Genomic DNA, 13,956 nt, shown 5'->3' on the forward strand with positions numbered 1-13,956 from the left:
CGGCCTCCCAAAGTGCTGGGATTTCAGGCGTGAGCTGCCATGCTGGGCCCGTTATGTTTTTTCTTAACCTGCTATATTACCCCCAGCTTCTTTTCTTTGTTACTTGATTCTTAATATCACTTGAGGCAGTTGCTCCTGATCTCTTAGATTTTTCTCTTTCACAGCCTTTGTTTCCCAGTGTGCATTTCAGCCAACACAACTAAGGGAAGAAGAAAGTGGGCAAAAGGGTGCATGAGGTGGCAGGGGCCAGACTGTGCTTGTGCCCACAGAACACCAAGCTTCTCCCAGCAGAAGCTTCAGAAAGGAGGCCTGAGAAAAGGAAGAGGCAGATTAGTAATCAGTCTGTGCTACAGGGCAGCCACGTCTGAGCATTACCTAATGCTTTTCTCAATTGTTTTGACATGTGTAGTTTTGTTTTAAGTATGTATGGTAATTCTTAATAAAATGCTGATGAATGTGCCAAGCAGTTCTCTGTGGGAATAATGAAGTCTTTACAGTTCGGAATGCTGTTAAGTCTTTGCTTCATGGTTTGTGAGGCTGCTCGCATTTTCAGCAGCAGTAACATCGTATTGAGGCCCAGTCTTGCTGAGGGGGATGGTCAGCTCCAGACGGGGCAGTTTCTCCATCACACCTCAGAGTCACCTGGTTTGGTTTGGGCCTACATGTAGATGGAGGTGGAGCTGCTTAGTGATAACTTTCTTAGCCCTGCCTTGCTTAGCCACCACCTCTCCAAATTCACTGTACATCACCAGTACTGTGCAGCAGAAAAAAATACAGGCAAACCTGGGTTTGAATCACAATCCTGCCATTTTCAGGTAGTATAACCATGGGGAAAATCACATAACCTTTTTGAATCTCCATGTATATAACCACCCCAAACGTACTGATGTAAATTGACCATTCTGTTACGCTCATAGATTCAGTGGGTCAGGAATCTGGCCAGAGCACAATTGGGTGGCTTGTCCTTGCTCCGTGATACCTGGGGACTCAGCTGAGAAGACTTGAAGACTGAGACTGAGTGGACAGCTGGAGACTACAATCATTCAGGGACTCTTCACTCACGTGTCTGGCAGTTGGTCCTGGATGTGGCACATGAATGTGGCCACTCTGTGGGGTCTTTCTGAGTTGGCGAGTTTGGGTGTTTTTTAGAACCCAGTCATGGCAGCTGGGTTCTAAAACCAAATGCCCCAAGATCATAAGATGTAAGTGCGTGGCATGTTTATGACCTTGTCTCAGAAGTCACACAGTATCACTTCTGCCATTGAGTAAAGCAGTCACAAATGCCTATCCCAGTCCACCAGGAGGGACACAGACATCATCTTTCAATGGAGGAGTGGCCAGGTTCTAGAAGAGCATGTGAACCAGGAGACGATCCTGTGGCCATGTTTTGAAAAGACTCTCTGTCACCTCTACTGAGCCCACTAGGCCAGAGAATGGAGGGAGTGATGATTGCTAAGCACAAGCTAAGTGCCATGAGCTCTTCATCTGCTATCTAATTCTAATTATTTAAGTCTTAAAATAGTATCCACACACTTTTTTGTTTGTTTTCTGATGAGACATATCGATCAGCTTCAGCTGCATAACTACAAATGAACAATGGCATACAAGAATAAGCAATTTATTTCTTGATCACAGATCTTGGGTCAGCTGAGACAAGTGTGTTCCTCCTCTCCTATCTGAGGTTTAGGAGAGTTAGGAGAGGCAGCAGCTGCCTTATGTATCCTTCTCATTTAGATGGTACAGGCAGAGGATTGCAAGCCCCACCAAGCAAGCAAGCTTTAAGTTTCTGTTTATGTCCCATCTGCTACTATCCCATTGGTCAAAGCAAGTCTCATTGCCAATTCCAAAGTCAAGGGGCAGGGAAATACATTCTGCCTTTGTGAGGCTGTGGCAGAGATGTGGATGTATAATACTATAATGGCAGAGTGAGGAATTGGGAGCAATAATTCAATCTACCATAGCCATTTTCTAGCACAAAGAAAATTGGATAAGGATATTGTGGCATTACAGCTAGTGTTTAACAATATAATCTTAGGTGCAAAATACCCATATAAAATAGTAGGTTATCAAATTGCTAATAAAAGAAGAATTCAACAAGACCGGGTAGCATTTATCCCAGATATTCAAGGACAATATACCATAAAGATATCTATTAATATAGCACATTACTAAGACAATATATTTTTATGAAACTTAAATCATCATCTCAATACACAGTTAAGTCATTCAATAAAATCCAACACCTACTCGGGGATTTTTTTTTTTATGCTCTTAGTAAATTAGAACTGTAAGGATCCTTCCCTAGCATGATGCATAATAGCCTAACACTACAAAAGCAACCCCAAAGAAGCAAGGAATAGAAAAGAATGCCTACTCACCACCATTATTTTCCAATGGTATCAGTCAAAAATAAGAAATATAGTTACAGAAAGGAGATTCAGTTTTCACTATTTGCAGGTGGTGTTACTGTGTCCTTAGAAAGTCCAGGAAAGGCATTTGAAAAACTGTTATAACTAATAAGTTCAGTAAGATAGCCCAGATTCAAAATAAACCAAAGTATGGGGTTTCCTATATAACGGTTGTAATGCAATGTAGTGTGTCTGTTTGTGTGTGTGTGTGTGTGTGTGTGTATGACAAAATATATGGAAAAAAGATCTCATTCACAAGATGAAAAGCCAAGGACATTTGTCACCAGGGTTAACCTGAACCACATGCATGAAGGGCACCAAGGGCAGCAGGCAGCCGCTCTGCCTGCTCTGAAGCTGGACTAAATGGAAACATGGCCAGCTCCTCACGAAAACCGCCATTTATTGATTGACTTTCCAGTGAAAATGCCAATGGGTGGATATTTTTCTTTATTTGTTAACTTGAGAAAAGTATCCAGAGGTTCTCCCAGAAGACTAACCAGGTACTCAGAAAGCTTTCGCAAATATCAAAATGTAATTGTTTTTGAAAGTGATTAGGTGAGTATGATACTGACTCCACACAGCATAATGGAACATGGCTCTATATAAAAAGACAATATAAGGGAAAAACAAAAAATCAGTGGGAGTTGGGGGAAGGTTATTCAGTAAAAGAAAACAGTATAGTCACCTAAGTATTTGGAGGAGAAAGAAAGCAATTTGATTTTCTACCGCATATATTTAACCCAGTAAAATACTAAACATAAAACTTAAATGTGGAAAATTCCCTATCAATGGCTGTTTCCTGTGACCTGCAGCTACCTCCTGGAACTACACAGGTAGTATATTTCTCAGGGGCAGAGAAGAATTACAGTAAGCCTAAATGCTGCCTTGATCCTTTTGCTGTGAACAAAAGTAATTAAACAGGACCTATCCATGCTCTGACAGGGCTACCCAGAAGCCCATAAGGGACACATAGACCTTTCTGGAAAAGGCTGACTTGTCAGAAAAAAGCCACAGGTCATAGGAAAAGGGATTGTAGTTCCAAAGTAGGGACCAGGCTGCAGATTCAGGGCAAGTGGCTCTCCATTTAAGAAGAATATAGAATTTTTAAATTTCTGGTTCTCCATGAGACTCAACAGAAGAATGTGATAATAGCGAAAGAACAGCCTGTCAGTAAAAGGTGCAGACTGTGGACAGTGAAACGCTTTGGGGGTGAAAACCCCATTGCCCAATTAGTGCTCAAGGAGGGCAGCAGGAAGGCTGTTTCTGGCAATAAATAGAAAATTAGAACATCAGTCCCAGGAATTCTTCCAGAACTCAAGAAAAAGATAAGGGGATGACAATGATGAGATCCAACACAGAGAATTGGTGCAAGACAACAGAGCAGAGGCTCAATAGTAACCCGGGAAATGACAGAAGAAATGATCCCTGAGATGAAGACCTGAGGCTTTGCTTCAGTAAAGTGGGAAGACTTAGTCAATCTAAGATCTGGGCCTAATTTCCAGCAGCCAGACAGGAGCTGGGTGAAAGGGAAATCATGATTTGGAAGAGAGTCCTCTCTATATGACTGCCAAAAGACCCAACAGACAAATATTTAATATACAGTCAACACTCCAGATTCATGGGTTCTGCACCCCCCGATTCCACGAAGCACAGATAAAAGGAAATTAGGGGAAAAAATATTGCTGCCATTATTCTCTAAACAATACAATATAGCACCTATTTACATAGCATTTACATTGTATTGGATATTACAAGTAATCTAGAGATGAAGTGTACAGAAGGATGTGCATAGATTATATGCAAATATTACACCATTTTCTATAAAGGAATTATGCATCTGTGGATTTTGGTATCCATGGGAGGTCCTAGAACCAATCCCCCGTGGATACCAAAGGATGACTGTACTTGTTAAAATAGTTTATGTGTGTCAGCAGATACATGATCAATGAATGTGAACAGGTAGTTCATACAAAGAGAAATAAAAGTGTCTAATAATAAATTAAAATCACATAAGTAACTTTAAATGCAAATTTGAAACCACAAAATATTCCTGCAGATTCGCAAAGATGTTTTTAAATGAATAGTCCCAGTGTGGCCGGATGCAATGAGATGGTATCTTGCATACCTGCTGGTGACTTTCTCTTCTTATTCAGAATTTCTGAAAAGCAGCTCAGCAAGACATAGCAAAAAGCCCCTAAAATTGTCAAGTCTATAGTTTTCTTCCTAATGATTTATCTTTAAAAACTGTCTAAGACTTGGAACCAAGATCTACAAAGATAGTCGTATTTGGATTCTAACACAAAATGTTTATATTTTTAGTCTATATCATTATGTAGCTATTAAAAATGTCTTCGAGAGTGCTAATGACCACGAAAAACATTTACGGTATAATCTAAATAAGGAAGATATAAAAGTGAATTTGCATCATTTGAAAAAAAGACAAAATGAACTATAATATAAACCATATTAACCTTAGATATGTTTTTATTAACCTTTTATCCTTTACACTTTTCAATAGGCTGTAATATTTCTACATTAATTTTTAAGTGTATTTTATATATTATTTATAAATTTATTACATAATAAACATTGTTACTATAAGGCTTATAGTGTTACTTGTTCCATCCTCATTCCTGATTCCTGCTTCCCAGAGCAATCACTTATGACTCTTTCAGATGTTTTCTCTGGTACTTGACCCCATTTCTAAATGATACACAAAGCCTGCTGACTCCCTGTTCTAATTGATTGGTAGTTCGATTAAATGTAGAATTAAGGTTGGAAAGGATGTTCCTTTAACATTTTGAGGACTTCACTCCACTGTCTCCTGGATTCCAGCCTTGCTGTTGAGAAATCCAATGCTATCCTGCTTTCCAGTTCTGTAGATTAAACCTCTGGTTTTCTCCTTTGAAACTTTTAGGATCTTCTCTTTAAACCCCCTGGTTTAAAATTTTATAATGATTTGCCATTGTATGAATCTTTTTTTATACCAAATGCTGATTCTCAGAGAACCATTGATTCTGAAAATATATGTCCTTCTAGTCTGGGAAAATAGAATGTCTTACTTTTTTGATGATTTCCTCTGTTTTCCTGTTCTCTTTCAGAAATTTCTGTTGGTTTAATGCGTACCTCCTAGATTAAACCTCTAGTCTTTTCTTCTTTTTAGTATACAATTCCCTCAGATTTATCTTCTAATTTTTCTATTTAATTTAATTCCTACTATCGTCCCCTAGAATGTAAATTCCACCAGGGAACGAATTGGTCTATTTCATCACCACAGGATTTCCCTAGTATCTAGGACTGTGCATGGCATGTAATAGGCAGCTGGTGAATCTTGTTAGATGAGTGAATATTTTTTAATTTCTAAATGTTTCTTCCTGTTTTTGATTGTTTCTTTATAAAACCCCATTCTTGTTTCATGGATAGGATATCATCTCTGTAGTATTTCTGACAATATTATCTGAAGGTTTCCGAAATTTCCTTTTGCTTTCTGCATTGCCTTTGTATCCTCCAAGTTCCTGTCCTCCTGGTGGCTGTTTTAGTCTCTGTCTTTCATGGTAAGCACCTTTCTAAAATTTGTCTCTTCCTAAACTGTCCACTCATGTTTGCAGATCAGGCCCTAAATCCAGGCTAGAAGCTCTGGATGTATATGTAAAGCCAGTAGACCTCATGGTTATATGGGAGGGCCCCCAAATGTGTGTAGGTGTTGGTGTCTTCTCCTAGGTAGGTCTGTTCCCCAGAGTGACATTCTGGGAAACATACTTAATCTTTCTGTCTTAAAGATGTTACTTCCCCTCCCTGAGCTGTGCCTAACTTTGCGAATGAAGGTTCTCTCTGGTCCAACCCAGGCAGAAAGCAGATATCTGGCCTTCTGCCATGATGGGAGGATAAGGCAGGCGGTTGGAGACTGGGGTGGATCTAAGGACTCTTCAGACAAACTCTCAACTGGCCTTCCTGTTTTCAGGCCCTCTGGCACCCCCACCTGGAGAGGTTCTTGGCTCCTCCGGCTCCTGGGCCACTCTGGGCCTCTGCTACTGCGCAGCTTGCCTCTTACTGCCTTCCCTGCATGCAGAAAACTCTGCATTGTTTATTATCATTTTTTATCAGCACTCCAGCTTCCAAAATGTTTCGCATCTTCCCAACTATTGTCATCTCCTTTTGCACTCTCTTTGTCCTTGTGATTTCATACTTTGTTTATTCCTTTATTGTTTATTAGTTTTCAGAGACGGTGGAGATAAACAAGGAATTCTATCTGTCATGTTAGGATAGCATAGCTTTGTTCTAACTGATAATGCTTGTCATGTTACCCAGAGCGAAAGACAAGTTCATGTCCTTAAGGGGCACTCAGTGTCATGGGGAAAGATACGGGCCGATGGAACATTTTCATACAAGTGCTGTAATGGAGGTGCGTCTGAGCAGCAGAGGGTCACAGGAGAAGCATCTGCATGTAGTGGGGGAGGGGCTAAGACAAGCTCATGTCCTTAAGGAGCGCTCAGTGGCATGGGAAAGACAGGCGCAGATGGATCGTTTTCATACAAGTGCTACAATCAGGTGTGTCTGAGCAGCAGAGGGTCACGGGAGAAGTATTAGCATCTAGTGGGGGAGGGGCTGGGAGGGTCACTGGGATTGTGGCCAAGAGCAGTGGGGTAGGGAAAAGGCTTGGACTTATGACCATTTGGAGGGCAAGAAGGAGTTTTAGATCAAATTGTTATTTTTATTGACTCTCCTTTTCTGGGTGCCATAAAAAAGCATTGATTTCTCAATGCAGGGCCAGCCCTATCAAGATGAGCTAAACCATCATGGTGACACCTGACTATCCAACATGCCTAGCAGAGCTGCCTGGAGAGGGCTCTGTCCTTCCATCCCATTTTCTTCTATAAAACAAAAATTAATATGAAGGCTAAATGTATGTAAATTGCTTCAGAGTCAACACCCAACAGGAGTTAGTCCTCCTAGCCCCAATTTCTTTTAAACAGGAAGACAGAAAGAAGTAGCATGTATGTCCCATGTATAACATGGAGCTCAGATGTGCAGAAATGAAATTTACTTTGCTTTCTATAACATTCGACTTACTCTTAAGCCACCATTTCCATGAATTGTGAGAAAGTTGGCCACTTCAAGGTGTTCTTGAAGTGGTAAACTTTTTCATGTTCAGGTTGGCCTTTTACAGGCTAGTTATTAATCAAGTGCATCTTTTCCTGCCTACCTCCCCAAGAGTGCATTAAGCATCCTGGGTGGCTTAGCATCCTGGCATCCAAAACAGGGCAGCTGCCCTCACTACTTTCTAGCTCACGGACTCTGTCCCTAATCTCAGGCCCTGGCTTCTATCCACTCTCGCTCCACTATGGAAGCCTCTTCAGCTTCTCTTGTGTCAGGCATTATATCCCTGCTGTCTGGATCTGTGCCTGGGCTCTCCTTGGTACTGCCAAGGCCATAGTTCCTGGCTTTGGACTGTACTCCCTATACCCTGTGTCTACCCACCAGTAGCCCAGGCACCTGCTGACTGCTAATTCTCCTCCTTAAGAGAGGAATACCTCTCAAGGAGACTTAGAATTGCTGTGGATCTGTGCCATGCCCTGCCGAAGCTCTAGGAGGATGTTCTGAAGCCCTCTGTGTGATACACGCTACATGCCATTTCTACTCTGTCAGTGCCGTTCCACATTGGCACAGGGCAATGCAAGGTGGTCTTCCAGAATTCCAGGTGGGAAGCAAAATATAAACCCCACTTCTCTACCATTGCCAGACTTAACTGGCCTGTTAACTATGCCCTCCCAAACCCCAGTACAAATGAGTTTTATCTCTGCAGGATATGAGCGTATAGGGAGCAGGCCAAATGCCTGTCTGAACTGTTACCACAGACCTTGTCTATCAGGCTCTTCTCTGCCCTTCTGCCCATTCTTCCACCTCTCCTCACCCTCAGGCCGAAAAGGGCCTTTTGTTTTCATTTTCACATTCTTTTCTTTTCACTGCTCTGTGGGCGTTAGTGAAACTGTGCACTCTGACTCCCTGGGTTTTCTGGTTCTTGATTATTTTAAGAGTAACTTTTGGAACTTAAATAAACCTTTTCTCTCTCAGTATAGCCTGGCCCTTATAAATGAAAGCTTTAACCTTCACAAGCATTACCTCTGAAATGAGTTTCAAGAGCCAGTTGTGGGAGTCAAAAACTGAATATGACCTCCTTGCTCTCAGCTGGGTTCTGTCACCCCCTTGAAGGAGGGGGTACCCCAGGAAGGAGAGCCTAGGCCTGCCAGGGTGACCATGTATGGAAAATGCTTCCAGTTTCCAGGGGGACAGGCTACACTCTTAGGATCCACTTTCCCATTACAGCAAGAAAAAGTGGTTGAACGTTTTCCACACTTGACCTTTTTTTAACTTTTATTTTGTGTTCAAGGGTACCTTTGAGGGTTTGTTGTGTAGGTAAACTCATGTCACAGGGGGTTTGTTGTACAGGTTATTTCATCACCCAGGTATTAAGCCTGTTACCCAGTAGTTATTTTCTCTGCTTCTCTCACCCTCCACCCGCAAGTAGACCCCAGTGTGTGTTGGTCTTTTCTTTGTGTTCATGAGTTCCTGTCAGTAGTTTCCACTTACAAGTAAGAACATGCAGCATTGGTTTTCTGTTCTGCTTGTCTTTAGTATACTTCACTTTTAAAGCTAAAAAGCTGTAACCAGAGAGGTGAGCAGGCTACAGGACTGCCAGAGCCACTGGTGCCCTGTGAGCACTTGCCAGAACTGCTCACTTACGCTTTGAATCAGCAGCCACGCGAGTTGGGAAGGTCGTAATTCAGAGGCTGGGTCCCTTCCAAGCTGAGAGGCCTCTGAGTTGACTTCTCCCACATTAAGCTGGACCCACAAGGAGTTATACCCTAAGGGGTAAGGTGAACTAGATCTTAATTCACCTTTTCCTCCTAATCCTAGAGGACTAATGAAAGGATCAAATATCCCTAGGAAGAAGCAGCCACACATGAGTCCTTGCTCAGATTTGAAACCCCCAGGCTGGATTAGCCAACAAAGTTCAAGCCAGGAATTTGATTTCAGATTATTCATGAGTTTTAACAACTCTAGGTGCCTGGCAAAAGCAAATATGAAGTGTCTCTGGAATATCTGTCTTAGACCTGGAGGGTCTTTCACAAATAACTACTCAGCGGCATTCACAAGAAAACATTCAAAAATAACTAGGCACAAAAGAAAACAGTATGGTTAAGAACTATCAGAAACAACAGGCAACACAAATAACCTATACAGACTTTGACATTGGCATTGTCAGATACAGATTTTAAAAGTAGCATTTATAGCTAAAGAAAAAAAAGAAAGTATAGAAAGTCACTTAACAGATTTGATGAAAAACTCATCAAAATTTCAAGAAATTATGATCAAAATAAACAAAATTAGAAGTTCATTAAATGTGTGTACACCAAAAACAGGATCCCAAAATACGCGGAGCAGAAACTGATGGAGCTGAAAGGAAAAACAGACAAATTTGCAATTACAGGTAGAGACTTCAATGCCCCACAATTGGCAACTACTACTGCTAGACATAACTACTGGACAGAAAATTCAGCAAAGATATAGGACTAAAGACAACAACAGCATTAAATTGATGTGTAATACAACTTTCCATCCAACAACAGCAGAAAATATATTTTTAAGCACTATGGAATATTCACTAAGATAGGTCATATTCAGAGCTAAAAAACAATCCTGAAAATGTATGAAACAAAAGTGGAAAGTCCTAAAAAGAAAAATGAAAAAATCCACAATCATAGTGAGAGATTTTAACATACCTTTGTTTATGACTAACAAAAGAGGCAGACAAAAAAAAAGAATCAGAACATAGATTTAAGCAAAACAATTAGTAATCTTGACTGAATGGACAGAACATTAGACAACATAGAATGCGCATTCTTTTTAAGCACACATAGAACTCACCATACACTAGGATATAAATCAAATATCAACACATTTCACAAGATTGAATCAATATAGAGCATATTCTCTGACAACAATGCAACTAAGCTAGAAGTCAATAACAAAAAGATAACCAAAAATCACACTATGTTTGGTAGCTAAAAAAATACTTCTAAATAATTCATGGATCAAAACAGACATCATAATAGAAATTAGAAAATGTTTTGAACTAAATGATCATGAAAACACTACATATCAAAATTTGTGGGATTGCTTACGGGGCAATTTTATAGCCTGAACTGTATATAGTAGGAAATAAGGATGTGAGGACGATCTGGCTGAGACATCTCTCACCCCACTGATCACCAATGTGGATTCGGCTGATCTGGCTGGCGGGGCAGGTGTCCCCTTCTTCCCTCACTGCTCCATGTGTGTCCTTCCGGAAGCTACACGCTTAGTCGAAGAGGACGACCATCCGCAATAGAAGAGGACTTCAGTCAAGGGTGTACAAGTAGCTGCCCTCCCCTGCTAGACCCTCCAGACAAGCTTTCAAGGAAATAAGGCAGACTGCAAATTAATTAGTTGGGCATACATCACAAGAAGTTAGAAAAAGAACAGCAAAATAACACAAATAGAGTAGAAGGTTAGAATGATTAAAAACGAGACCAGAAATTAGTGAAACAGAAAATGAACCTTCAATAGAGAAAACCAATATGCCAGAATTTGATTCTTTGAAAAGAACCAACTAATAAAATGACAACCCTCTAGCAATATTGCCCAAGGAAAAAGAAAGAAGTTGCAACCAACATTAGGAATGAAAACGGGCATCACTGCAGATGGTACAGATAAAAGACATTAAACAGATAAAAGAATATTATAAAGAACTTTATGCCAAGAAATTTCAAATTTTAGGTATGATGGACAAAATCCTGGAAAACATAAGTTGCCAAAATCATAATGAAGAAGTGAAAATCTGAATTATAATCCTTAAAGAAATTAAATCAGTAGTCAAAAAATTGACTGCTGAGTCTACTGCCACTCAGGATGAGACCCTGGAGAGATTTAGCACCTGCCTGACTTCAGGCTGCCAGGTAGCAAGCGTCTGTCTGTATGTGCAACACCACTGCTCTCTCTTACCCAGGAATTTACCAGGTCAACCAGGGTATCATCTCTCGTGTCAGTGACAACACAAATTAAACAAAATCTAGCCTCACAAAACTTCACTGGTGAGTTCTACAAAACAAAAACAACAACAAAAATGTTATTTCAGGCTGGGCACAGTGGCTTATGCCTGTAATCCCAGTACTTTGGGAGGCCAAGATGAGTGGATCACTTGAGTTCAGGAGTTGGAGCCAGCCTGGCTAACATGGCAAAACCCTGTCTCTACTAAAAATAAAAAATTAAAATAAAAAAATATTGGTCGGGCATGGTGTCGCATACCTGTAGTCTCAGCTACTCAGGAGGCTGAGACAGGACAATTGCTTGAACCTGGGAGGCGGAGGTTGTAGTGAGCTGCAATTGCACCACTGCACTCCAGGCTAGGTAACAGAGCAAGACTCTGTCTCAAAAAGAAAGTTATTTCAGTCCTAACACACAAAATCTCTTATAGCATAGAAAAAGAGAGAACTCTCCAACACTTTTTATGAGGCTCAGATAACCTCCATACTAAAACCTGATTAGCACAGTGAGAGAAAGGAAAAATTATAGACCTGTCTTACTACCTAAAAAACAAATTAGCAAAGCGAACTCACCAATACACAAAAAAAGCTAATATATCTTGGCTAAATCGGGTTTATCTGTGGAATGCAGTGTTAGTTTAAGATTAGAAAATTAATCCATGCAATTTACTATATTAACTGAGTAAAGGAAAAAAAATCACACAAGCAAGAGTCACAGAAAAAAAATTAATAAAATTCAACATTTATGGCAGGCACTCAAACTAGGAATAACAGGGAATGTCTCAAAATAACATATTTGTCAAGATAGACTAGGCTCGCTGCAATAATAAATCCTCCAGTTTTAGGAGCTTAACACATGAAAATTTATCTCTCACCAGATGAACCCCGTGTGGGTTTAGAAGATCTACAGGGCAGTTATCATTGCTAGCGAGCACAGTCGATGGCTGTTCCAAAGTACACTTTCCCATTCCATTAGCAGCACATTCCTCCCAGGTCAGTGGTGGCCTGTGCAGTTCATCTACATCCGATACCCACCAACCCTGGTTCATGCTAAAATCCTATCCTTTGTCCTTCATCCTCAAAATCCCCATTTGGGCTAAGAAACTATATATAATCTTCATCCTCACATAGAGGGCAAAAATAGTGCCTCTGTTAATTTCTATAGAAGGGGAAGTCATGCTGTTCCTTAACTATATCCTGATCCTAACTGTCCATACTGCTATGTGGGACCTTGCCTGAGCTCCACCTCCACAGCCTTTCTCTCAGCAGAAAGGCTACTCAGTGCTACTCTGGGTTGTAGAAGGCTCTAGAGGAGAAGCACGTGGTCATCCTGAGGTAGTGCCTTTACTCTTGCCTAAAGGAGCCACCCTTCCTCCTCCTTGAGAGAATGCCAGACTCTACTCCCACTCAGGATCAGGCACTAGAGAGATTTAGCACCTGCCGGAATTCAGACTGCCAGATGGTGAGCATCGGTCTGTATGTGCAACACCACTGCTCTCTCTTACCTAGGAATGTACCAGGTCATCCAGGGTATCATCTCTCCTGTCAATGACAACTATGGGAAGAAAGACCTCGCAGCTTCTCATCACCGAGTGGCCATGGCCCAGCTGGCCCTGCAGACATCCGACTGGATCCGAGTGGACCCCTGGGAGAGTGAGCAGGCACAGTGGATGGAGACAGTGAAGGTGCTGAGGTAATGGTAGTCACTCTCCTGTGTGATGACCAGGGCCCACGGGGGACGTCTGCAGAGCCTGCAGGGTAAAAGGTAGGGCAGATTGTGGGGCTGGGGTTCTGCCAGGCCTTTTCAGCACAGATCGGAGAAGCAGCTTCTACTTAGGGGGAGAGAGACCAACAGATTCACATTCTCATAGAGGTCCCTGAGCAGAAAAATTACGAAACACTGTCCTTTCGGATGCACTTGTGGAAACACTCAACCTTGTTTCAGACGACTGTAGCACTGGGGTCTATCACCACCACTTAGTAGCTGTGTGACTTTGAGCAAGTGAATTGATATCTCTGAGACATATTTCTCACTTGCAAAATGGAAACAGCAAAACCTAATGAATGACCTTTTTAAAGGCAAATAACTTTCCTGACCCAGGAACTACATAATAATATTCAGTAGGTGGGACCTTTTGTTTTTTTTATCATTGTCTAGGGTGAAAACTGCATCTTTATAGTAAGCCATCTTTTTAAATTGTACAATTCCTGGGTTCTATATAAACCCAGACTTTTATGTGAAATAGGAAAAGAAAAAGACTATAAATCTAGAAATAGTTACTCAGGATAATTTTTTCTTCTGGAATTGCTGTTTGTATTCAGTGTACATAATATAACTGTTTAAAACCCCAAGCCAGCCCTGCAGGTTAAGGCCGTGGGTCACTAGCTTGTGTCTGCAGACTTTAAGGGGAATTGCCAGAGAAGCAGGAAGTCCCACCTATCCTGGCTGCTGGGATTGTGAGAGG

The 13,956-nt window shown here is 41.2% G+C and overlaps 1 protein-coding gene across 4 annotated transcripts in view; it reads left to right on the forward strand.

Annotated features, from left to right (window-relative positions):
* The window catches only part of NMNAT3 (nicotinamide nucleotide adenylyltransferase 3), a 97,486-nt gene that overhangs the window by 71,067 nt on the left and 12,463 nt on the right, over positions 1-13,956 (forward strand). For 3 of the 4 annotated variants that reach the window (XM_032264900.1, XM_032264907.1, XM_032264916.1), the window contains exon 3: positions 13,001-13,184. The exons of the other annotated variant lie outside the window; for it this stretch is intronic. In XM_032264900.1, coding sequence (XP_032120791.1) covers positions 13,001-13,184 — 184 coding nt within the window. The remainder of the gene's footprint in view (positions 1-13,000; positions 13,185-13,956) is intronic. 4 annotated transcript variants of the gene reach the window in all.

The sequence above is a fragment of the Sapajus apella genome, unplaced genomic scaffold (genome assembly GCF_009761245.1).
Source record: "Sapajus apella isolate SASKATOON/1434 unplaced genomic scaffold, GSC_monkey_1.0 scaffold4, whole genome shotgun sequence".
Lineage (NCBI taxonomy): Eukaryota > Metazoa > Chordata > Mammalia > Primates > Cebidae > Sapajus > Sapajus apella.